At 35.4% G+C, this 27,560-nt stretch overlaps 1 protein-coding gene across 3 annotated transcripts in view; it reads right to left on the reverse strand.

Annotated features, from left to right (window-relative positions):
* The window catches only part of LOC121381881 (sorting nexin-13-like), a 51,093-nt gene extending 23,533 nt beyond the window's left edge, over nt 1–27,560 (reverse strand). For all 3 annotated transcript variants that reach the window (XM_041511273.1, XM_041511272.1, XM_041511274.1), the window contains exons 1-16: nt 27,496–27,560; nt 18,666–18,781; nt 15,235–15,334; nt 13,241–13,330; nt 11,817–11,938; nt 11,257–11,372; nt 10,557–10,661; nt 10,033–10,121; nt 9,471–9,554; nt 7,139–7,280; nt 6,109–6,218; nt 5,737–5,824; nt 5,231–5,286; nt 2,453–2,590; nt 1,744–1,848; nt 315–447 (exon numbers count right to left, since the gene is read on the reverse strand). In XM_041511273.1, coding sequence (XP_041367207.1) covers nt 315–447; nt 1,744–1,848; nt 2,453–2,590; nt 5,231–5,286; nt 5,737–5,824; nt 6,109–6,218; nt 7,139–7,280; nt 9,471–9,554; nt 10,033–10,121; nt 10,557–10,661; nt 11,257–11,372; nt 11,817–11,938; nt 13,241–13,330; nt 15,235–15,334; nt 18,666–18,781 — 1,594 coding nt within the window. In that variant the 5' untranslated portion in view covers nt 27,496–27,560. The remainder of the gene's footprint in view (nt 1–314; nt 448–1,743; nt 1,849–2,452; nt 2,591–5,230; nt 5,287–5,736; nt 5,825–6,108; nt 6,219–7,138; nt 7,281–9,470; nt 9,555–10,032; nt 10,122–10,556; nt 10,662–11,256; nt 11,373–11,816; nt 11,939–13,240; nt 13,331–15,234; nt 15,335–18,665; nt 18,782–27,495) is intronic.

The raw sequence follows: 27,560 nt of genomic DNA on the forward strand, positions 1-27,560 counted from the left end.
CCACCCTGCTAACATTCAAGCATGTGGGCCTGAGTTCATAATTGTATTATAAAGTTAACCTTTAAGTTTGGTATTTGATAAACAGTGTTATTCAGTGTGTATCAAGAGATCTTCAAGGTATGTACCATCATCTATACTGAGCGTGTCTCCAACCCCCTAGCCTACATCCAATCATATTGGTATTATTCCGTGTATTCTCCAGGGTACGTACCGTCATCTATACTGATCGTGTCTCCAACCCCTGCACCCTCCAGCCTACACCCAATCATATTGGTATTATTCAGTGTGTATCAAGTATTCTCCAGGGTACGTACCGTCATCTATACTGAGTGTGTCTCCATCGTCTGACTTGCTGTCCGGCAGCAGTCCAAGCTCACTCAGCAGTCTGATGTACAAACTTGTCTGTAGGAACTCCTCGTAGTAGTTGTTGTGTAGAATCTGATATACCTGGACACAAAACATAAGGTAGCTCGTTTTCCGTAATGACAATGACACCATTACTATAGTTCATTATTTATTAGTCCTTTACGGGTCCAACTGGAGAAGACCATACATTTTGTCTCTGTCATTCTCGCTGTCTGTCTGTCCATCGGTCTGTCATAATAATAATAATAATTTTAGAGAGCGCTAAACTCTACACTAATGTATGTGCAAAGTGCATTACATAATTAAAATGATATGGTTAAAACAATAACATAGTAAAACAATTGGTAGGATAATACTAAAATAACAAATAAATACGAGTTATTATAAATGCTTACATGTAAGAGGGGGGAGATAAAAAGTCTAACTGGATAATTAAAAGTACTGGATAAACAAATGTGTTTTAAGAAGTTTTTTCAACGATATAAGATTTGGAGCATTTTTAAGAGTGTCTGGCAGTGCATTCCATTTCTTCACAGCACTCATACTAAAGGAATGGGAGCCAAAAGACTTAAGCTTCCATCCTGGGACAGCCAGTAGGTTTTGCTGGCTAGAATGAAGATACCTAGATGGTCGACAGACCTGTAGGAATTCACAGAGATAAATAGGAGCAGTTTCACGGATGCACAGGTATGCAGTGGACAAAATAGTATAGATATAGTTGTCCAGACATTTTTTTGAAATATTGTGTAGTTATAAATCAAATTAGACAATTTGTTGGGGCAGGGTTTCTTAGCCATACAGCTGGCAGGTACTAGGTTTACATCTCAATACTGGCTCCATTCCAGTACGTTTTAATGGCTCCGAGTCAGTAGATGGTGCACTTGAACCATGACTGAACATACATATGTCAAACAGATATCAAGTTGAAATGAATATGTTGGAAGCATTCTTCAGATTTCTGAACACAACTGATAATTACTGTGATGAAAACATCACTGTTAATAGAACAAGTGTGTTTTGTTTAACGACATCACTAGAGCACATTGATTTATTAATCATCAGCTATTGGATGTTGGACATATAGTCTTAGTAAGGAAACCCGCTACCTTTTTTCCATTAGTAGCAAGATATTTTTTATATGCACCATCCCACAGACAGGATGGCACATACCACAGACTTTGGTACACCAGTCATGGTGCAGTGGTGGGGATGAGAAATAGCACAATGAGCTGACTGACGGGGATCGATCTCAAACCGACCGTGAAGCTGTGAAATACATTTATAGTATAGACAGTGTACAGAAACAGGATTTTTCATGGTATTTACTAGCCAGAATGTCCTGTGGTGCTTGTTGGTATTGGTATATATGAATCTTACCCGTGCCTGCACAGAATCAAATACATCTTCCGACAACATTTTGCTCCTGATGTTCTGTATTGTCAGCCTCGACAAATCACTCTCTACCTTTATTTTAGATGATGCCTGAACAAAAATAACCAAACATTATTAATTCTTGAATAACATTTGAATATATGTCACATGTGTTTCTCTGCTTTGCTAATCTTTAGGATTAAAAGGATTAAAATGTCCACATTAAACACAAGGTTCGTGGCTAGTTCTCCATCTTCCTTTTCAAATGTACTCATATTATTTTAGATTTTATAATAAAAAAAGCTGTATTATCTCAATAATAAACTGTTTTATGTAAGCTTTGATCATGGCAGAAGTTGTAATAATGATAAGGTAAATGTGTTTGCATTAATTTATCTGGACATTTTTTCCGTAACATTTTATACATCTAACCTTTAGATAATACTGGACAAAATGTATGAAACTGCTCGTTTCATTAATGATCAGTAGCACTTTCATATATAATTTATCTCTAATAAATAATAAATATGTTACTTCCTCCTTTTGGCTGAAGCAGATACATACTTTAAGGTAAACAAGTTCTGTGAAAAATAATTAAACAAAATATTTTTCCACTTACTCTTTCATGCAAAATTTTTATAATGGGATTTTTTTTATAAAAGTAAAGATTTTTTACCATTTTGAAGAAACCTCACACTGAAAAAAGACTGAATACCTTGTCTGACAGATACTGGTCAAAGATAATGGTAGCAGCTCTGCGCAGTGACTCCAGGTCAGGTTCTATAGAAATGCGACTGTCATTCTTTAATCTGTGAGCTTCACTTATCTGCTGCTCGGCTGCTGCCCGGAAACCCTGCAAGGAAGGAAATGTTTTATTTAACGACGCACTCAACACATTTTATTTACGGTTATATGACGTCGGACATATGGTTAAGGACCACACAGATACTGAAAGAGGAAATCCACTGTCGCCACTTCATGGGCTACTCGTTTCGATTAGCAGCAGGAGATCTTTTATATGCATGATCCCACAGACAGGATAGTACATACCATGGCCTTTGTTACACCAGTTGTGGAGCACTGGCTGGAACAAGAAATAGCCCCCTGCAACGAAAACACATTGTCATGTGATTGTTGTTTGGGTGGGATTTTGTTTTATCCCACTGCCCAATTTCCTTTTACTCCTTTGAACTCCATCTTATTTCTTCCCAATCTGTCAGCTCCTCCCATCTTTCATCTTCTATTGCTGTCCACCTCCACATTCTGGGCCTTGTCTCACCAACTCTGACAGGTGCTACCAGCTATTTACCATCATCAGCATTTTAGCTGTGGGCTTAGTCTGACCACTTTGTAGGGTGTTTTTTCTGGAATTGTTAAGAGGCACTTGTAACCACCTACTATACTCTCCTACTACCGACGGTTATTAGTTAAGTACCATGGGTCAGACCAGCTTTATTAGTGACAGGGGACAAGGATGCCAGGTGGTGCAGGGACGTACACAGAGACTGCACCCTTGGAGGAATTTGAGACAGATAGGTGATGGTGTGGATAGCTCAGAAGGCAAAATTAGAAGAAACTGACAGAACACGGTCCAGACTGAAATTGTGGGAGATTTGTATTTTATTTTAAGATAATGAGAATGATAGGCAAATGGTGATAAGATGAGAAAGATTAACATCAGTGATGGTGATAAGAAAGAAAGAAAGAAAGAAATGTTTTATTTAACGACGCACTCAACACATTTTATTTACGGTTATATAGCGTCAGTCATATGGTTAAGGACCACACAGATTTTGAGAGGAAACCCGCTGTCGCCACTACATGGGCTACTCTTTCCGATTAGCAGCAAGAGATCGGTGCAAGTGGTTTACACCTACCCATTGAGCCTTGCGGAGCACTCACTCAGGGTTTGGAGTTGGTATCTGGATTAAAAATCCCATGCCTCGACTGGGATTCGAACCCAGTACCTACCAGCCTGTAGACCGATGGCCTAACCACGACGCCGGTGATGGTGATAAGATGATGAAGATTAACATCAGTGATGGTGATGAGATGATGAAGATTAACATCAGTGATGGTGATAAGATGAGAAAGATTAACATCAGTGATGGTGATAAGATGAGAAAGATTAACATCAGTGATGGTGATAAGATGATGAAGATTAACATCAGTGATGGTGATAAGATGAGAAAGATTAACATCAGTGATGGTGATAAGATGATGAAGATTAACATCAGTGATGGTGATAAGATGATGAAGATTAACATCAGTGATGGTGATAAGATGAGAAAGATTAACATCAGTGATGGTGATAAGATGATGAAGATTAACATCAGTGATGGTGATAAGATGATAAAGATTAACATCGGTGATGGTGATAAGATGATGAAGATTAACATCAGTGATGGTGATAAGATGAGAAAGATTAACATCAGTGATGGTGACAAGATGATGAAGATTAACATCAGTGATGGTGATAAGATGATGAAGATTAACATCAGTGATGGTGATAAGATGATGAAGATTAACATCAGTGATGGTGATAAGATGAGAAAGATTAACATCAGTGATGGTGATAAGATGAGAAAGATTAACATCAGTGATGGTGATAAGATGAGAAAGATTAACATCAGTGATGGTGACAAGATGATGAAGATTAACATCAGTGATGGTGATAAGATGATGAAGATTAACATCAGTGATGGTGATAAGATGAGAAAGATTAACATCAGTGATGGTGATAAGATGATGAAGATTAACATCAGTGATGGTGATAAGATGATAAAGATTAACATCGGTGATGGTGATAAGATGATGAAGATTAACATCAGTGATGGTGATAAGATGAGAAAGATTAACATCAGTGATGGTGACAAGATGATGAAGATTAACATCAGTGATGGTGATAAGATGATGAAGATTAACATCAGTGATGGTGATAAGATGATGAAGATTAACATCAGTGATGGTGATAAGATGAGAAAGATTAACATCAGTGATGGTGATAAGATGAGAAAGATTAACATCAGTGATGGTGATAAGATGAGAAAGATTAACATCAGTGATGGTGACAAGATGATGAAGATTAACATCAGTGATGGTGATAAGATGATGAAGATTAACATCAGTGTGAGCCAGATTAGACAGTATTTTAAACTTTACTTTAAAATTATAGTAGCCAACAGAGTTAGTTAAAATAAATTGTTAGTGACCCAAGTTAAATTTAACTAGCTCTCAAATAAAATAAAAAATCATTATCTATTACTGGAATATAACTATTAATGTATCAAACTTTTCATGTTGGAAAGATAAATATTTTTCTACAATTATAGCTGATAAGGGTGGTCATGGGCAATTGCCATTTTCAACCCCATGATAAATTTTAAAACATTTCTGTCTGTCATAGATTTAACTTTAACACTACACTGTACACTAGAATATTCATAGTTAATAACTAGAATATAAGCAATTGAACAAATATACAGTCTCTTACCTCAACATTTAAGTAGAAATATAAGTACTGTTGGCCTCCCTTCTCATTAAGAAATTCTGAAATATTAAACGTAAAAGTAATTTTTAAGATTCCAAGTCAAACAGCTAAATCTTACGTTTATTACACTATGGTCTTGGTTTTTTTAATAAGATAATTTTAAATTCATTTAAGTACTACCAATAGCAATAAATCTACATAATCTACACCAATGGAACCATGCTCCAAGAAGATACAAGATTAGAAGAAAACCCAATATTACACAATGAAAGAATTTCTTTTCCTGATTTTACACGTAAGAGATGTTTTTGGGGTTTTTTTTTACACATAAGAGATGCATTTTACATGAAAGATTTGTTTCCCTGCTTTTAACAGATATCCACTTTTCTGATTTTACACATAAGAGAAGTGTTCTTCTAATTTTACCAGATATTTGTTATCCTGATTTTACAGTTAATATATCTTGTATGTGCCCGAGTTAATACATAAGACATGTATTTCCAACAAACCTATGAAAGTCTGTAAAGCAATGTTGTTGCCAATGATGTCATCTAGAGTAAGAACATACAAGTTCTGATACTTCAGGAAATCTGGTTCCTAAAATAGAAATAAAATCGTAGCTATCAATCACTAAAGCAAAATTAAGACACATAAAATGCACAATTATAATTTAACAAATTAGATTTAAAGATGACTGGAAATTGGTCTGATGTACATACGATATAATCAGAGGAAACTAATTAAGAAATATTCCAGTTATGATTATAATTTATTTTGTGCTTACATTTCAGTGACGTTCAAGCACCTCAACTGTCATCACAGTCATTGATTAATCAAATGAAATACATCCACCTAATGAACTCCAAAGTGGCTATACTTACTTCATTTATTTGATCTAATTCGGGTGGGCCATACTGCAATCGTTTCTTCCGAACATCACATGTATCCTTCAAGAAGCGCAAACTATTCAAATTCTGTTTTATTAAAGCATCTGAAATTAACAAGAAAAACAATTATAAAACAGAAGGAAAAAACCCCACAAGTATTATACAGGAGAGTTTAAATTCAAAATCTGCACTGACCACTTCCAGATTTGGTGAAAGATGTATACCAAACATGACAATACAGAAACATTTTATGCTAGAAAGTTTACTGCGTGAAACAAATACCATAACATGAAAACTCAAAGGTGGAGCTAAACACAAAAATGGGTGCTATTGCTGTTCACAAAGTATTACCTACATCTCACTTTTTGACGTCATTAAGGCAAGACAAAGAGAAGAAAAACAAAAGTACTGGTGAGGTACATGATTCGCCCATCAAATGAAGGTCTCATTAACCTAGTTATGGTACGCAACAAACCACCATCCTAATTCGTATTTGCATGAAAGGTTGTATGATCCTATATGGATTGATAAGGAAGATGTGGCCCAGATAAGGATCTCCTTTGCATGAAAAGTAGGTCACACTGACCTAGTTATGATGCACGACACACCGTCATCCCAAGTTGTACTTGCAAGCAAGGTTTGAATTGATAAGGAAAATATAGCCCAGACAAGGATCTCCTTTCATGTGTAATAATGCATTAAAAGTAGGTCAGAGTGACCTAGTTATGGTACGCGACACACCACCATCCCAAGATATAAAGGATACTCCCCGAGTGTCTTGTGATATCATAATTTATCAGCACGAGTTGATAAAAGTATGAAATCCGAGGCTTGCCAAGGATTTTTATACTTTTATCAACGAGTTCTGATAAATTATGATATCACAAGACACGAGGTGGGTATTCTTTTTATCATCCATTATCATTCTTTTCATTTGTGACAGTTGTAAATACAGGCATAATACAACCTGTCAAAGACCGGCGTATAAAGATAGGAGATTCTATTTAATACAAGGACTACACACCGTCAGTGCCTCCAGAATCTTTGGCCCGCCACCTGGTGATCTCCTGCTCCACCATGTCATGTACCGCGTCCAGCTCGTCGAGGCAATCACTACTTTTTATCACAGTCAGGAATGTCTCTTTTGTAAAAGATGAATTTTCACACTGAAACACACAATAATAGCTTTCTTTTAAAGGACATTCCCGAGTTTGCTGCATTTTAAGATTTTTTGCAACTAATAAAACATTTCTACGATTAAACTTACATATTAAATATAGTTTCTTGTTTAGAATATCAGTGTCTGTACATTCAATGTGTTTCTGGTCATCTTAATATTTGTAACAAGCCCAAACTGGATTTTGTCTTCAAATAATTTTGTAAGTACGAAATATTTTTATTTTAGGAAACAAAATGAAATTTAATCTAATACAAATATTAGAATGATCAGAAACACGTTTAATATACAGCCACTAATAGTTTATACAGCAAAACAAATTTGATATGTAATTACAATCGTTAAAAAGTCTCTGTTGATGATGATAATAACTAGTTTAACACGCCCATCCCGAGTCCGACCTCTGATAAGATCGGTGGCCTGACTCGGGGGTGGGTGGGTGTGTGTGTGTGTGTGTGTGTGTGTGTGTGTGTGTGTGTGTGTGGGGGGGGGGTGTGTGTTGAAAATGGGCAGAATTTTGAAAATAGCAATTAGTAAAAAAGTTAATAGAATAAATAAAAAATAATAAAAAGGTTACAAGCCAAAAATACAAAGAATTGACTGCTAGGCCAAATATTTACATAATTTTGAGCATTTTAGAAGAACAGTTCAAAATTAAATAAGAGAAAGAAGAGAGGATCGGACTATTTAATATTAAAAAAAAGAAAAAAAAGTAATTTCGACATAAAATTTTGAACGCAGATCTAAAAGTTTAAAGTCCGATCGATACGTCCACGCGAGTGGCCTCGTTAAGGTCGTTTGGGTGCACAGCTTAAAGGGACGTCAAGAAAACCCCTAGATTGACAGTCGATAGACGTTGAAGGTTTAGTGCTGTGCTGAAATACAGATCTTGAGATTGACAGTCGATAGACGTTGAAGGTTTAGTGCTGTGCTGAAATACAGATCTTGAGAAGCCAGATCCGTCTGAACGAGAGAGTATCAGACTAGGGTATAGTCCAGTCATCATGGGTTGGTATAGTGGTGCGGACGGGCCCGACTCCGGAGGATACGAGATGGTATCACTATAAAGCAAGGTAAAGTCTAGGAAAAGAGTAGTAGGGGCCGACCCCGCTTCCTATTTCTTCTTAGAGTGGGGCGGTCAATCTTCCAGTGCTGCTAGGACAGGCTCGGACATGTAGAGACTAAATGCGAACAACCGTGGCGTTCTGCAGAATGGCCGTCATACGAGTCACGAAAAAAACAAGTCGACAGTCAGACGGAGAAATGACGTGGAGGCAAGGAATCTTGCTAAAAAAGAATCCATCCTGGTGGTGCAGGCTGTCGAAACGAGAAGCGTTCCAGCATTCAATCAGTTCCATTGGCCGCATACATCCCAGTAGAAAACTTCATTTTGCTGACAAAAACAGCGAAATGAAGGACCCCCAAGTCGAGCACACGAAAGCACGTGCAGTGTGCACAAGCGAAACAAACACGTCTTACCGCATGCAGCTCCAGACTGGGAATGAAGTCTCTGTTAGTCGATAATATCTTAAAAATTGCAGCAAACTCAGGAATGTCCCTTTAATACATCTTTACAACACAAAATATAAACAGTCAGGCGAATACAGTGGAAAGAAAAGTTATGTTTGTTTAACAACATCTTAGCTCATTTTAAACTGTTGCTGTTTTGGTTATTTCAACACTTAGTTCAGACAGTGAGAGGAAACATGCTGATGCAAAACAGTAAAAGAAAGGAATATTTGTTTAATGACACCTCAGCACATTGTAAACTACAGCTATTTGGTGTCTTACATGTGTATGGTTATCTCGGTGATTCTTCGAGAGAGAAAAAGAAAAAACCGGCTTGTTCTACACAGGCAAGTCTAGCGAATAAACAACAAGGGATTTTATATGCACCTTTCCAACCTTCAACATGAGCTACTTCTAGCGTAAAGCAGCTTATATGAAACAGAGTGGTGGATTTCTTCTATAACATAGTTTTATCTTGATCATAAACTATCATTAAGTCATTAAAATTTTAACCTAACCCCTTCAAATATATTTATAGACTATATTTTTCAAATGGTTCCAAACTATAAAAAAAGAAAAGGAAGGATGAAACTTTATATTTTTCTATCATATAATAGCATAATTTCAAACCGAATTATAAAATACAACATTTGACGATTAAATGACTTACCATCCATGCAATATATTGATTAATATAATCTGGGTCAGACAGTAAATCTATAGTCGGCATAAATATACCATTCACAACAACTTCCTGAAACGAAAAACAAAACAAGAAGTGTAAACAATATCACCAAATAAGTCATTATATACATTACGAAAAACCGAAACAAACCCTATATTAATGATGTGGAAATTATACACACTAATACTTACTAAGATCACACACACACTGAGTACTTCGAAATTCAATTTTGTGTATGAAATAGTTGTTGCATGCATAAGGTTCAATTACAATGATTGCCCGACCAATTGACTGAATGTTTAATGGTACCCCAACACAAAAAATACATTGGCTATCAATGTTTAGTTATATGCAGCTCATAGATATTTCTGTCACAAATTACAAATTCAATAGTTTTAAAGCTAATTAAGACTAACGTTTACCATATAGCCTCTAATATTTATATTAAAATAATATGATTCTGTTTGGTCTCCCTTTCGTTATCTACAGATAAAATGGCTTGAGATATTATGTCAAGTGGTTGTCCCAAGAGCATGACTGCACGTACCCTAATAATATATCTAAATGGTTTGTTGTAAAAATCCTCCTTTGGTAAAAGCAGAAACAAAATCACTTCCACCAGATCCTGTAAATATTCTGAAAAACAAATGAGCTATATTGTACATCATTATTTGACAAATTTGCAAAATGTTCAGAATCTGTTAAAACACAATTATTTGTGAGTTATTGTAGCAATTCGTACGTAGGTGCATTATGGGTGAAATTTACGCAGGATACCACGAAGGATCTTAACATATGTTATAACAACGCATACTGATGGATGATCGGACAACAGAAATTTAAGTATATTTTTGCAGGTGATATTTCATCATCTCTCTTTTCAAATGATAAACACAGAGAATATTTTACTTTCCAATTAATTTGTTTAGCCAGTTGCTAATCAACTAAAAATTTATTAGCAATTATTATTTAAGAGTAAAATTGTGTAGAGATCTTTGAAACTTGCATAGTGAATTGTGTTGCGATACTTAACAAAATGTTCCCTGTTTAAGTATTTGCATGAAAGCTTACGTCTTTCAGCATCTGGTGATAAGCAGATTTCATCCCGACACATGTTGTTTTCCATATCCACTTCCAGATCAAAAAATGTTTCGACAATATCAGCCTTTTCCCGTTCTGAAAGCAAGCAATATAATTATATTGTTATATATATCCCAACACACAAAAGAAACATAGAAAACTAATTTCAGTAAAAATACTTATGGTAATGAATTTATTGTTTTGAAGCCCATCTGAACAAGAGTTAAGATCAGTTTGTAATATCTGATAATACAACTTAACAATAATAGATTATTGTAATACTGACGATTAATAATGTTTCAGGAAGGAAGGAAATGTTTTATTTGACGATGCACTCAACACATTTTATTGACGGTTATATGGCGTCAGACATATGGTTAAGGACCACACAGATACTGAAGGATGAAACCCGTTGTCGCCACTTCGTGGACTACTCTTTTCGACTGGCAGCAAGGGATCTTTTATATGCACCATCCCATACAGGACAGCACATACCACGGCCGATGTACCAGTCATGGTGTAATAATGTTTGAGTGTCATTCACTGCCAACTATGGATATGAACATATTTTTTTAATCAATTAATCAACATTGACAAATAATATGGAATGCTGGAAAGCAAACAGATATCATTTTCTTTTATATTACATATACTCACCGACTGATAAAAAAGACAATAATTATATAAAAACCTTCTTTGGGTAAAGCTGCTATTTTTTCAGAAGCTCTTCTAAAGAGACGAATGTGTGATGCAAAATCATCAACAAGTCTCTGTGTAAAATATGGCATCCAGTCGATTTCTTTTGATCTAAAAACACAATATACATAAATACTTTAATAAATTAATACAAAAAATAATTAATACATTGTATCAAATGGTGTTTAATACTGTACATGTATGCCGCAGAAAAGACTTGCTGGACGCATGAAATAATGAGGAAATATTATCGGACTACAATACATTTAATTCTTCTTTTAATGTAATGCTGTTTGTTTGAGTTGAGTTTCCAGCCTAAATGATAAAACAATTCATAACATGTTCAGCAAACATCACTGTTATGTATGTCTATGGCTAATTAGCTGTTTTTACTACTAATAAAAGAAATGAATATTTTAATTTAAAAATAAAATTTTATTATTTTAGACACTGAAATATGTTGTAAATTATGAATTACATCAATTTTCCAATTGAAATTTAAAATATTAAAAATAGTTTCCCACAATTTTTGCAACATTTAAGGTGTATACTCACCTACTGGAAAAGGTTATGACGACCTTTTGCACAAAATGATGAATATCAAGAAGAAACCCATCATGTTCGCTGATCTGTCTGTACCAAGTTTTAATATAATCTCTAATGGTGTATTGCAAAACCTGAAATATAAATATTAACATAATATTCAGTTTATTATGCTTAAGGATGTAAAATATACCCGTGAATAAATAGATGAAAACATTTTATTACTCAAATATACTAAACATATACAGAGAAAGAAAAAGCTTAGATTAAAGCAGAACACTGAAGGTGAAGTTAAAGAAGAGATCATGTGACCAGAAACAGGATAGCCAGAACATAATGGAAGATTTTAGCCAATGGCTGTTAGGATGTTTAAACCAATCCAAAGTATATACAAATACTACGGGCACAAGGCAATAAGTTTGAGAACTAGTCTAAATATGGTATTAAAACAAAAACACAGACCTTACTGTAATTTACACACATCTAAAAAGTGATATTGCTGTGCTTATAAAACGTTTTACAGTTTAGATTCAAGACTAATAGAATCAAAGACTTAAATGTCGAAGTGTATGCTTATCACATCATTAAAGATTTGTATGTAGACTGTAAAGATTTATAATGTGTATGCCCAGATCTTAGCTCATCAATATACACTATACAGTTTAAATTAATTAGAAAAAACCCAAACACATTAAAATGTGTGTGAAAAACAAAATCAAATCCAGTTTATCTTAGCCAAAATACAATATAATAACAGAAAGGCTAAGCAAACATGCTAATTTACAATGATCTATTATTATTAGCAAGTTTATACTGAAGTACATGTACACAGGTATGTGAAATTCAAATTGTGAAATAATTTGGTGACCAGGGACCTAATTCACAAAGGTCTCTTAGGCTCTGCTAACAACAAAACATCATCCTCTTTGCAAGTCTTTTTGTAGTGAATTATATAGGTCCCTGCTCAACTTCTATGACAAAACTTCTATGAAGAATGTAAGGCCTGGATTGTTTTACATTAACCAGAAACTGCTGTGTGTTAAAGGTATATTAAGCTGGACATGGTTAGAAATCCAAGTTAAAGGTACACGCATCAGGACAGGGCAAGAAATCCAATATATACTAAATATAGATAGTTCTGTTTGACTGTTGTTAGTATTTTATTATTTTGTCACACCTACCAGAGCCCTCAAAAGTACCCGGTCTCCGGCGGCAAATCGCCGCCTGAAACAGCTTTTGCCGCCGCCTACTTTTCAAGTAAAATTTTTCAGTTGCTGCATTTAATGGATGGTGACTGATTTGCGCTAACAGAGGCCATGAGAATGCATCTCAGAGGTTCGATTTTTCAAATGTTTCTAGGGGAGGGCCCCCAGACCCCCCACTATCATCACTGTTGTAGCCTGCTACTTCTTAAACTATTGAGGGCGCTGACCTACCTCCTGTAGCACGTCATCAATGACACTCGCTCCTGTCATTCGCTTGTCAAAATTCCTTATTTTCGTTGTATTCTCCATGTTAGCTTTTACCTGCAAATTTTAAAATTGTATACTCTATAGAGTACATAATCTAATGTGTGTGTGTGTGTGTGTCTCTGATGTCTGTGATGTGTGTGAGTGTGTCTGGTCTGTGTGTGTGTGTCTGTGTGATGTGTGTGTGTGTGTGTGTGTAGTGTGTGTGTGTGTGTGTATGTGTATGTATGTATGTATGTGTATGTATGTGTATGTATGTATGAATATCTATGTATGTATGTATATGTATGTATGTGTATGTATGTGTGTGCCTGTATGTGTTTGTGTGTGTCTGTGTGTGTGTTTGTGTTTCTAACAGAATACTAACAACCCATCTTTTTGGTGATTTCAGACAGATGCATGACAATAAGCTAACATCTAGCAAATTCCATTGACTACTGTATCTTTTGAATTAAGTTTTATTGTTTACCTTGCAGATTACATATATTGTTTAAAGGTGCTAAATATAACTGTCTACTTTGATTTGTCTGTGTAAAATTACAAATAATAATAATAAGCTGATTTTCGACAATGTATATACTAGTATTACATAATGCCACTGGGGTAAAGAAGGAAATGTTTTATTTAACAATGCACTCAACACATTTTATTTACGGTTATATGACGTCAGACATATGGTTAAGGACCACAAAGATATTGAGATCTAGAAAACCCGCTGTCACCACTTCATGGGCTACTCTTTTCGATTAGCAGCAAGGGATCTTTTATATGCACTATCCCATAGACAGGATAGCACAGACCACGGCCTCTGATGTACCAGTCGTGGTACATTGGCTGGAGTGAGAAATAAGTCACTGAGGGTATGCATTTAACATAATGACATTCAGGTTTGAAAATTAACATGAAAAACAAGTTCTGCCACAGGGCCAGTTGAAGAAAAAATGTTACTGGCCCATCTCAAATTCAACTAGCCCTCTAATTATTTGGAATTTAACTGCACAGCTAAAACTAAAACTAAAGTGCTTTCTGTTGAATAATAACCGTTTGCGTTAAGAAAAACTGATGAATTGACATTTAACTTCATAAAGAATAAGTAAAAATTCATATAAAAAACATGTTACTAAGTTTTAATCCCATACCAACATAAATAAAATAAAAATTGGAAAACAAATCCAGTATAAATAAACATGGTTCTGTACAAAGTACCATTAAATTAAACATTTTAATTCTCATTTTTAATACAGGGTAAAAGATAATGCAGTACAAACAGACTAAAGATAGAACTGTGCGAGCTTTAGTAAACTAGTCTGGGAGTGGCAGTCCTCTTTGTGGCGATGCAAGAGGGATGGAATAAATTTTGTGGTGAAATTCCCAGAAAATTATTTCCTCTGGAGTGGTTGTTCTCCTAGAAAGAGATCCATGGAATCATTCACTATTTTGCCAAATACCCATTCGACTGCTTTGTGCAGATTCGGCCCTGATCATGTATGATAGTTATATCATTCAGATTACCTTGGATGTTCCATCAATTGCCTTAAAACTTGTATCACAAAAAAAAAGAGTTAACCTATGCAGTTTGATGGTAATTTGTAAAGAATGTTTTTCTTAATTTACACTGCACTTTTATCCCCAATAAAATGTTATATGAAAGGGTATGGGTTTAAAACTTAATAAATTCATGTTTTTATATGAATTTTATCTTTATTCATTAAGTTGCCGCTGTCAAAACGACTTCTGCTGCCAGATCTGTAGTTCACGCCAACATAAACGCAGTGTGTTTTGTCACATTTGATTCAGCATCAGTGTGTTTCATTTTTAACTAGTACCATACTCACCAGACACTAAAATCGATGCTCACCCAACGGACTACCTTTCTAAAATTCTTAGTCGCCATTAGCCATGCTAATTTTGTACCTGTAATGACTTTTTCTACATGGAAGTTCTACCAAAACATGTCTTACCTTGGTAATCCCTGGAATGGGTCTCGCTAGTGAAGTTACCTCCTCAGTCAATCCCTGTGTAGACGTGTTCTGTCCACTGGAGTACATGATCATAAAGCCACTGTAAACAAAAACAACATGGGTCTAACACTGACAGTGGGTATGTAATCAAGGTTCAAACGACCATCTGCCTAAATGACAAATTTCACTTAACAGTGTTTCTGCCAGAAAGACATTTCTGGGTATGGTGCTATGGAATTGAATGCAACCACAAGTCAACAGTGGGTATGGGGTGGGGGGGGGGGGGGGGGGGGGGGGGGGGAAGGGAAATGGGTCATTTAGTGTTAGGGTTAAGAAAATCATACAATAATGACAAAAGTAATTCATTTTGTCAAAAAGTGAATTTAAAATGAAAAAATCTACAAAAATATTTGGGTATGGCACCAAACCTATTTTACCCTCTGGCAGAAACCCTGCTAAATGTTTAATTTGATTAATCAAGTTTATGAAATTACATACATGTAGATCACCAAAATACTAATTTAATGTAAAAAAAAAATCAAAGATATAGAATTCTTAAAGGATGCTCATTTCAATTATATGTTGTTTGGTTATATTACATCATGTTTGTGATGCTGGTGGGATCCAAATATAAATCCCCAAATTCAATGTCTGTAGACTCAAGTCTCTAACAGTGGGAAATGTTAATGCCATGACAAACACTGTCAAACAAACTGCATACTGTGTGTAACATTATTAGAGATAGGAAGGTAATGGTTTATTTAACGACACACTCAACACATTTTATTTATGGTTAAATGGCATCAGACATAAGGTTAAGGACAACACAGATATTGAGGGAGGAAACCTGCTGTCACCACTTCATGGGCTACTCTTTTCGATTAGCAACAAGGGATCTTTTATATGCACCATCCCATAGACAGGTTAGCACATACCACAGCCTTTGATGTACCAGTCATGGTGCACTGTGCCCACTGACGGGGATCGATCCCAAACCAACCGCGTATCAAGCAAGCACTTTACCACTGGGCTAAGTCCCGCCCCATTATGATTATTAGAGATCGAGTCAAGATTTCAAAGTAAATTTATATTTATACGCAGAGGTGCAGACCTCTAAAAATAAAACATACATGTAGATCTGAATAACCCATTTATGGTTAATGCAAAAAGTATATGGTACCAGAGAGAGAGAGAGAGAGAGAGAGAGAGAGAGAGAGAGAGAGAGAGAGAGAGAGAGAGAGAGAGAGAGAGAGAGACAGACAGACAGACAGACAGACAGACAGACAGACAGACAGACAGACCGAGAGACCAAGAGATGGAGACAGATTTTATTTACAGTTATATGGCATCAGACATATGGTTAAGGACCACACAGATATAGAGAGAGGAAACCTGCTGTCACCACTTCATGGACTACTTTTCGATTAGCAGCAAGGGATCTTTTATATGCACCATCCCACAGACAGGATACTGTAATGAATACGCATCAAATGATTTCATTTAGCCGGAGTTTTATGCACTATTTTCGTTTTTAAAGACTTTTCTCTTTTTTCTTTTTTTAAGGAATCTGACTATTTTATTTGAAAAGGAATGTCTGTTTAACCACACCTCTGCACACTGTTTATTCAGCAACTGTTTTATCTCAAACATACAGTATTTGTTACATGGCCTACAGTAGCTTTTATGTACATTGTACATCATTATACAATTCAGTTGAAAAATTTTTGCAAATATCAAGCTATCTTCCCCCACCCCCCAATCTTTTTTTTTCTCTCTCATGTGTTTACCAAAATATTGCTGAGAGTACACATTTATGTTTTTATGCTGGATATTGCTGCAACACACTTCACAGCCATAAATCATACCTACATGTAACCATATTTTGGATATTTGTAAAATAGTATTTATTTATTTTTGGACAAAACAAATTTTAATATTATTAAGATTTAATACCTATTCACATACATTGTATTGGTATGTTTTTTAAAATACCAGGTTTATTCAGGCTGAAAATTAATAGTAGATTTCACTGCTTCCACGAATTTAAGAAATTGAGTCGGAAACTTAAGTCAAGTCAAGATTATGAGATACAAATGCAAAATATCTACATTACATCATTGTTAAAATTCCTGCAGAATCCTAAACCAATTCCTCAATTCAAAGCCTGGTATTTGTAATTTGCCTGTAAAAGTGGACAACTTTTTTTTCAGCATCTCTATTTTAAGTATCCCTTCAATTTATATTTAATTAATATTGGTGTTAATCTCAACATAGTTGGTTGTCAATGTTTAATCCGAATAGTTGAACGATGCTTTGAGATGGAAAGGAAAGACTGCTAGTGAGGTCTATTGTTGGTAATTAAGCATCCATTGTGTGGTTTGGGCATCAATCACCATTTTCTCGTTGTCAATTTTGGCATTTAATTTGTAAAAATTATTATTATTGCCAGTGATAGTATTGGTAAATTTGCATACATAGAGAATTTGTCACAAGTATTTTGTAATATGGAAAATATCAACCGAGTCTGTGTTAATCAGTATTTGTCGAGGCGAATTCTATTTATCCTATAACACTTCTAAAATAACATTTAAATTAGAGTTTTAGTAAATCACAGTACTAAATTTGCCTCCATCGGTAATAGGACGTCATCACGATTAGCAAAATTGATGTCACATATTTTAACTAAAACTCATGGAAACGCTACACTCAGGTATACAGTTCTTGTTGGCTGGTAAACAAATGACCCATTCACAATGACACATTATTATCAAGAGAACTTGCAAATTTGCATTCCATTATTAACCGGGTTAACACACTAAGTACATGTACCTAATATTCCGTATTACTTTGTGATTCACTACGCAAATTTCAGTGGATGGGTCATTTGCTTACAAGCCAAGACCCGTGTATCTGAGCGTAATGTTTTCAAAGATTTGTTTAAAATGTGTCACATCAAACTAATTTGTGCTAATCGTGATGACGTCATATTATCGATGGTGTGACTTTAGTACTGTGATTTTCTAAATTTTTTATTAAAATGTTATTTTAGAAGTGTTATAGAAGAAATAGAATTCGCCACTCGTGTTTTTCAATATGCAAAATATCTAGATAATTGGTATTTGTCTTGGCAGAGCCTTGACAAATAACGATTAACATAGACTCGGTTGATATTTTCCATATTAAAAAATACTCGTGACAAATATCTCTCTCTCTCTCTCTCTCTCTCTCTCTCTCTCTCTCTCTCTCTCTCTCTCTCTCTCTCTCTCTCTCTCTCTCTCTCTCTCTCTCTCTCTCTCTCTCTCTCATATATATTATTTTCATTGAATAGTCGGAAAGGACATTTTAGTTCTGTGATTTTATGGACACAGTACTGGAAACAATTGTTTCCGTTAAAAATCCACGGGTCTGTGAAAACAAAACAATGTTCTCACCCTCCAATGAACATGAGTGCATACAGCACGAAGAGAAAGCCATGTCCCCCAAAGGACATGAAGAAAAGCCCTGCCGCCAGTACTGTCCACTTCCACCCTCCATCCAGCCAGGGCATCTGAAAAACAAAACAAACACTTGGCACTCAGCTTATTACCAGGGCTTCTAGAAATTTTTTTAAATCCACTAGCCATGGGATTAGTGATTTCAAAAATTTACTAGCCAGGATTAAAAATTCACTAGCCCTACTTTACTTTAACTTAATACAATTTTACTAAATATAAATAATAACCAGATATGTCACCTCAAGAGGGAGAGAAAGCTTAAAAACATTAACATTGGGGATTGGGGTGGGGTTAAGATATTCATATTTACAAAATAGACCCAACTGCAACATTTGACCAAACATTTGCACTAGCCGTCGGGCATGACAATAGTAGTTATTTACTAGCCCAACATTGAATATCACTAGCCATGGGAGTAGGGCTACCATAATCTAGAAGCCCTGTTATTACTAGAAAACAGTTATCCTAAAGGTATTTTATGTCAACCATAGGATTATTGTTTTATTAAAATGGCAGTCTTTGTGCTTATTCATGATAGGCAAAAATCCTGTGTTTTTGTTATACATTTCTTTCTGACTGAGAGAGCAATAATATAACTGTCCAAATGTGTGTATGTTGCTCACATATGCCATTTGTATCAACAAGGACAAATAATTTAATGTTAAGAATTTTCATCACCCCCTCCCCCCATTATTAGAATTTGTTTTTCAATTATTATATTCAATTTGCAAAAGATGTGCTGCATTATATGCCTCTATTGTAATGAATAGTAAACATAAATGTACATATACATGTATTCCATTTATGTTCCACAAATGTGAATAGAATGAATGAATGTTTAAGAACAACCCAGCACGAAAAATACATTGACTATTGAGTGTCAAACTACTAGTATGGTATTTGCAAACATTAATATAAAAATGCAAATATTAAATTCAAACACAGTGTAAAAAACTGTGCTAAAAAATACAAATATCACAGATAGATAAAATTAAAATTTAGAATAAAAGTCCAAAAGAAATTGCAATAAAAGTTCAGGATGGAATCAAAAGGCTTCCATCACATTTCTTCATCCATAAGATATCTTTTCTAGTTTCTCTCAAATGATTGAAATGGAAAATGATGAACCAAACATGCCCAAAAAGGTTACTTTTTCAAATGTATATGCTGGAACAGACAGAAACCTAAAAAACTTTTAGTTTTTCAGTCCCTCACATCGGAGATGCACCCAAGCAATCAAATGAATTTTATCTCAGAAGCATTTTTTATCAACCACCTAAAATCATGTTTACAGCAAGCCTCCAGCTGGTTATTTGAAAAACAAAATCTGCTTTAACCCTTTTGACTACTAGTATAGTTCAGGCCCTACTCTTGCCAACAAAACGAGCATTGGTTTTGGCCAGATGTCAGCTCAAGTCGCCAAGTTAATAGCAGTAGTGAGAAGTGAAGTCGCCGTAATATTCTGGACCTAATCCGATTTCAAGAACAAAATCAAACAACAGACATCAAGACCCTGACTTGTTTATTGTCATAGCTCATTTGGCATCTTGTCGCCATAAGTCGGACAGTGTTTTTACTTTGGCAGCAGACTGTATCCTCGAGCAAACATGAACCGGCATATTAACAGGAAAAGGTTTATATGCACGCAAACTGTAGTGTTTACAACATAAAATTAGAAGAAAACATTATTGGTTTATTGGTTCATTTTTGCAACATATATATCTCTGCATTTACATGTACCAATTACTGTATAAATTAATAATGCTTGGTTTTCACTCACCTTAGCATTTTGATGAGTGCGATTTTTCACTTGCCTAAGCGTTTTGAGGTGTGCGATTTTTCACTCGCCTTTGTTTTTCAAAAAACAAGGACTGCCATTGAGCTATTTCTCGTTCCAGCCAGTGCACAATGACTGGTATATCAAAGGCTGTGTTATGTACTACCCTGTCTGTGGGATGGTGCATATAAAAGAACCCTTGCTGCTAATCGAAAAGAAAAGCACATGAAGTGGCGACAGTGGGTTTCTCTCTCAATATATGTGTGGTCCTTAACCATATAACCATAAATAAAATATGTTGAGTGCGTCATTAAATAAAACATTTCTTTCTTTCTTTTTTTTCCAGACACCTATAAACCGGGCTATTGTTTTTCAATGTGTAGCGTGCTGGCTTGCACTGTGACCAGTCAAGCATTGTTAATGCTCGGCCACATTCATTTCAGTAATGCCAGATATTATTAATTAATACTTTAATTTTAACATAACGATACAGTATCAACTACTTAATAATATCACGTTTTTAATAAAATATACAACCGTTTTGTTTAAATTTTACTACTGGAAGTAGTATTTTATATGTAAATATTACAATTCTAAGAATAAAACTCAAAACGTATTGCACACACTGCATGTATTTTTTAAATCTGGAAGTCGTCGACTTATTGGAATGGACTGGATACGCCATAATTATCTAGTGGACCTATTTTTTGACAATTGTTATTAAATGTTATGGTAAAAATTAATCATATTTAATTAGCTTATGTTATTGTGGACCAAAATCAAAATAACAATGGAATTTTCCATTACTACAGGGATTATTCCAAAGGTCAGTTAAGTGATTGTCTTTGTATCATTTTAAGTAAGCGATTTGCATGCAATAAGAACAGCTCTTACATGATGACATAACTGTCTAAATACAAGTATTATTGTAATAAACAATAAGTACGTTTTATGCTTTGTAATATGATAACAAAGTGAATCATTTTTTAAATTGGTACAATGTTTTCTTCTTTTTTTTTGGGGGGGGGGGGGGGGTTCACAAATATATATTTCTTTTCATATTTATTTTATTAGTAACCTACTACTGTAGCATTTATAATATCTCAATCCAGTGCCTTGTATATAGAGGACTGACAATCCTGAGGAAATCTTTTACTGGCGATTTCATACCTCTTGTATCGCCAGAGGACTGCCACTCCAGACTAGTTTACTGAAACATGCGCAGTTCTACTTTTAATCTATTTGTACTACATTATTTCTGAGACAATGCAAATCAAGGAGCAAACATTGGCTATTCTAGCATTTTGTCTTCACCCCTGTATTATAAATGAGATTTAATCTGTATAATTCATTATGAAGTTGCATGCCAATTCGTCTGTTTCCTTTTGACGCAAACAGACTACTTACACCTGGTTATTATTCAACGAAGACCATTCAAGTTTTGATTTTGGCTGTGCAGTTAAATTTCAATGTGATGATTGGAGGGCTAGTTGAATTTGAGAAGGGCCAGTGAAAATTTTCTTCAACTGGCCCTGCTGGCGACAATGGTTTTCATGTTACTTTTCAACCCTGTATTTGTGTATCAATATGTGCAAGCTTTACTCAACATCTTTCCTATGTAATACACATCACTCACCTGGAGCTTATGAAAAAAGAGTAATTTATCACTTGCCTGATCGATATTTTCAAATGTGAAGGACTGCTTTTTACTGGATGGTGTTACACTTTTGTTTACTATATATAATAATAATGGATTCGTTTTACGTTAAGTTGATTTTTGACATTAACTAAAATATATGTATATTGTATTTCACATACCTTAACTGAAAAATTACTAATATTGTTTTTGTAAATATTGTATTCATATTATTCTTGGAACCGGCGTGACGTCACACGGCCTAGTTACCGATCATCCGGGTCTTTGGGAGTGAAGCAAAGCCTTAGTGATTACTGGTTTACATAGAATAAAGTTATCATATTAACTTTTTAAATGCCTTACATATTGTCATTTATTTTCTGTAGCTAACACATAGTTGCAATACGTCTTATGTGTACTATAACAGCATTGGGTTGCCATATAAGAGAAACGAACAACGGGAATCTGAATTAGTATAATCTATATTTAGTACCGATGTGTTTCCGTGTACTTTGAATGTCGAGGGGACAAGGCAGGTTCGGCAAAATATAATTTTTGTTGATGCAATTTTCAGGTAATGTTAATTATAAATTTTAACAATTTTGAAATGATAAGATAATTATTAATATAATAATTATGATGTGGGCTACAAAATATATAATTTGTATTTATAATAAAATTTGTATGCATGATTAAGTTAATTATTTTTATGATTTAATAATTATTTTATTTCCAAATAATATGTAATAATTAAACAATGGCAAAGTTGTTACTTTACAAGTTCAAAATCACAATAGTATTATTGTCATATCTTATTATATAGATGTGTTGGCAACAGTATAATGTTCCACTGAATACATTCTTTTATTCTTAAAACAAAATACAGTTTCTTGAAATAATGAAATGTTTTGTTTTTACAGATTGCAAAATTACCACATGATGTTGCTCTTCCTTACCGGTTGAATGCAGGCAACAAAAAATAGCAATAATAAAATATAGCCATCCCCAGACCTTGACATCTAGGGGGAGCAATATCTCTCTCTACTTACCCATCACACCTGAGATTAGTTTCAAGGAGAATAATATATAGTTTCCTTTGGCATGTGAATTTATATACATGTAGTATCAATATGGTAATATTTTAAATTGCCCCCCATAAACTACATTATGGAGCAAATAATCAGTTCACTCAGTTATTTTCATGTCGAGGTCTACAACCTAATAAAACATAAGTGTTACCTCGTCGAACAAACATGCAAATGTTTTAATAATAGGGTTTAACCTGGTATATTTAGTAATAAAACACAAAAACTTGCCTGAGTAAATAATGGTTAATATATATATATGTATAATATTGGTGTTGTTTTATATCTAGTCACAATGGATATTGCAGATATTTTCTTGTTCAGTCTTGTGCTGTATTGGAATTGTTATTGCACTTCAATTTAAGTAATATCTACAAAACTAATTTTTAATAGTATACAGCTGGAGAAAGGAGGCAAATATGGTTATTAATAAACTGATCTATATCGGTACGCCTTCTACTAGACTACACATATTTAACCTAAGTTGCTTTTAACCCGGGTTAAATTACCTCATGTAGATGCACTTATGTAGCATATTCAAGGAAAATATATGAATGAGATAGTTAAATGCTATATTCTCCATGTCAAACAGTGTTTTCAAAATGGAAAACAAATATCAGATATGGCAGTTGACCATTCATTTTATTGCTGGTAATTTCTAAAGCAGATTACACACACACACACACACACACACTGAACTGTAGAATACCATGAAACTACATATCTATGTAAAAAGGTAAGTCCTCTAACTTTCAAGAACAAGTAAAATTTACAAATGTACCACAATCACCAAATTACATTGATCCACAATAGAATAGATTTTTTATGTATTTTTATATTTATGTATATGTATATGTAGTGTTTTCCCTAGCTTGTTTTAGCAACATGCCTCAATAGCCTAGCACCATCTTGCCTTAATTAGCACCATGCTGCCCTGAGATTAAATAAGCCTTTTTCACTAATTAATTCTAAAATTGCCTCTATAAAACACCCCAAAAGGTATTATTAATTAATAAAATATGCCTTTTACATCTTTTGCCATTCATTTATTAAAGCAAGCACATAAATTACATTAATGTTTATTTCAATTAATTTTTGTGTATTTTTAATGTAAAAAGTGCCCCGAAAATGGTGAAAATGCCTCAAAAGTGTTTGGTCTACCATGCCTTGACAAATTTCTAGGGAAATCACTAATGTGTGTGTGTATGTATGTATGTATGTATGTATGTATGTATGTATGTATGTATGTATGTATGTATATATATATATATATATATATATATATATATATATTGTATGTATGTATATATATATTGTATGTATGTATATGTATACATATATAGATATATATACACACAAACACACACACAGTGATTTTCCTATAAATTTGGCATATATATATATACTGAAACAAAGGCACACACATTATTTACCCTCTGCACCAAAGTAAATACTAAACACACTGAGGGGGGTGGGGGGTGGGAGGGGGGGAACGACCTATATTTTCTTACTGCAGGCCTGCTACACACATTTGCAAAAAAAAAATAAAAAAATTTATTAAAGTTTAAACAAGAATTTAGGCCTATATTATAATTATTATATACTCTTCAAAAAAAGAAACGCAAAAGGGTACAAAAGGGTTATAACTCCGATTTTATGTTTCCTACCGGTCCATGCTTTGTGAATATAAGGTCATTGCATGTCCCAAACACATTCCCACGGTTACATTCGATAAAACGCAGCTACTGTACAATAAAGTTCCAAAATGTGAATATTCGCAAAAACGCAGCCACGTGCAAACCATGTCACCACTGCACGTGCGTTGTCTGCACGTGCAACATGAACACCGACAGTATAAAAGTGCAGGGTGTTCGCTTGCCTGGCCTCTGTATCTGGCCGACAGTTGACAATCCAGGACATGCCACGTCTCAGTGAACCGCAGAGAAACAATGCCATCGGCCGACTAGATGCAGGCGAATCCAGAACGGCCGTTGCCAGGGAATTCCATGTGTCCCCAAGCACCATCTCCAGACTGTGGGACCGTTACCAGCAACATGGATCAACACGTGACCTCCCTAGATCCGGTCGACCACGGGTCACTACCCCCGGGCAGGACCGCTACATCCGGGTACGCCACCTTCGGGAACGATTGACTACTGCCACCTCCACAGCCGCAGCAATACCAGGTTTGCGCAGGATATCCGACCAGACCGTATGGAACCGCCTACGTGAGGTAGGAATTCGTGCCAGACGTCCAGTTCGAGGTGTCATCTTAACACCACAACACCGTCGACTCCGACTGCAGTGGTGCCAGATTCATCGACAATGGCCTCAACTGCGATGGAGACAGGTGTGGTTCAGTGACGAGTCCCGATTTCTGCTCCGACGTCATGATGGAAGATGTCGCGTGTATAGGCGTTGTGGTGAACGTTATGCGGCAAACTGCGTGCAGGAAGTGGACAGATTCGGCGGGGGTAGTGTCATGGTGTGGGCAGCCATCTCACACACTGGCAGAACTGACCTGGTCCACGTGCAGGGCAACCTGAATGCACAGGGCTACATTGACCAGATCCTCCGGCCACACATCGTTCCAGTTATGGCCAACGCCAACGCAGTGTTCCAACATGACAACGCCAGGCCTCACACAGCACGTCTCACAACGGCTTTCCTACAGAACAACAACATTAATGTCCTTCCTTGGCCATCGATATCACCGGATTTGAACCCAATTGAGCATCTATGGGACGAGTTGGACCGACAGCGACAACCACAGCGACAACCACAGCCCCAGACCCTGCCCGAGCTGGCAGCAGCCTTGCAGGCCGAGTGGGCCACCATCCCCCGGGACGTCATCCGTACTCTGGTTGCTTCAATGGGCAGGCGGTGCCAACACACGCGGAGGCCACACCCGGTATTGACTCCAGATGACCTTGACCTTGGTGGTGTGTCCTATCACTTACTCACAATGGACTAGAGTGAATTGTGAACAATCCTGCAACATTTGGTAATTATCGGACTCACCATTCAATAATTAAATCAATTCTCCAAATGTTACGACAATGTGGTTTTGCGTTTCTTCTTTTGAAGAGTATATGTGTGTAATTTAGCAGTATAAACTTTTATTTTAAAATTGAAAAATAAATAAATAAGATGTAGTAGCTGTGGTATGGCAAAATAAATTTATACAAGTATAGATAATATCCAAGCAACTATGATTAAATGAAAAATAAAGACCACACAAATTTAATGATAAAGGAATATACTCTTTATTCAAGAACTGGATGCATCATTTTGTTGGGGGGTTTTCATGGAAGACAATGGAATTGTGTATTTTTACAGTATAATGTGGGATTTTTATCACTGCACATGCTTTAACCATTTTGTTTGCTAAATTAATCTCTGTTGGTGTCAACAAGCAACAACATTAAAGTCAACGTAGTCACATTCTGTGAGGGAAGCCATGGAATTCCATCAGGTTTGTCGTTTTAATGACCCTACCCACAAGCGGCGCCTAGTCTCTTCTTTTGGAAATTTGTAAAACGATATTTTTTTTAACATCATGTTATGGTTTGTGCAGCCAACTGCACAACATGTGTTAGGCATCGTGACCGTTAACTGTTGTAAATGATCGACCAAAGTTGCCTCATTTCACTATTAAACCATACGTAACTAAGGAGAAGCTTTACCGCGTCACGTGATAAACAATGGCGGCCAGGGGGTCAAAGTACCCGTATGTTCGGTTCCGAGAATTGTTGTTGGCCGAATACTGTTTGGAACATCGATGGTACTCTGTACTGTTTACACAGTGTATTTATAAAATATTTATGCAGAGGTCAATTAATTGTAAAAATAACAAAATATGGTACTTGCAACTATGATATAGGACTTTAATGCAATGACATCACATGCTGAGATCACAAATCAATCTGAATGCCAGCAGACTAAGCAAATGAAATGTCAGACTTTCACTGAACTGTTAACGTATTAGATTAACTGACAGTGACAGGTTTATTTAATTTCCACATAATTAAAGACTAGGCATGTGGCAATACTATAATTTTTTTAAATCACAAAACTGAATCTACAAACATATATCTGCCGTCAAACAAAACGAGGAATCAAATTGAAATTCAGTGTCGAGTTTGACGGAAGATATCTCGAACTAACTGATCGGTGTTATAACATTAAGGAAATACGATTTTATTAGTATATGATTATCGTGATTGCCTAGTATGCCAAATATATTAAATGCACGCCAAAAATACTTACTTTTCACTATTTTCCCATCTACCATGTGTCAAACTGTTGACAGAGAGGTGTGTTGCCACTTGCTG

This window comes from Gigantopelta aegis, chromosome 9, assembly GCF_016097555.1.
Source record: "Gigantopelta aegis isolate Gae_Host chromosome 9, Gae_host_genome, whole genome shotgun sequence".
NCBI lineage: Eukaryota > Metazoa > Mollusca > Gastropoda > Neomphalida > Peltospiridae > Gigantopelta > Gigantopelta aegis.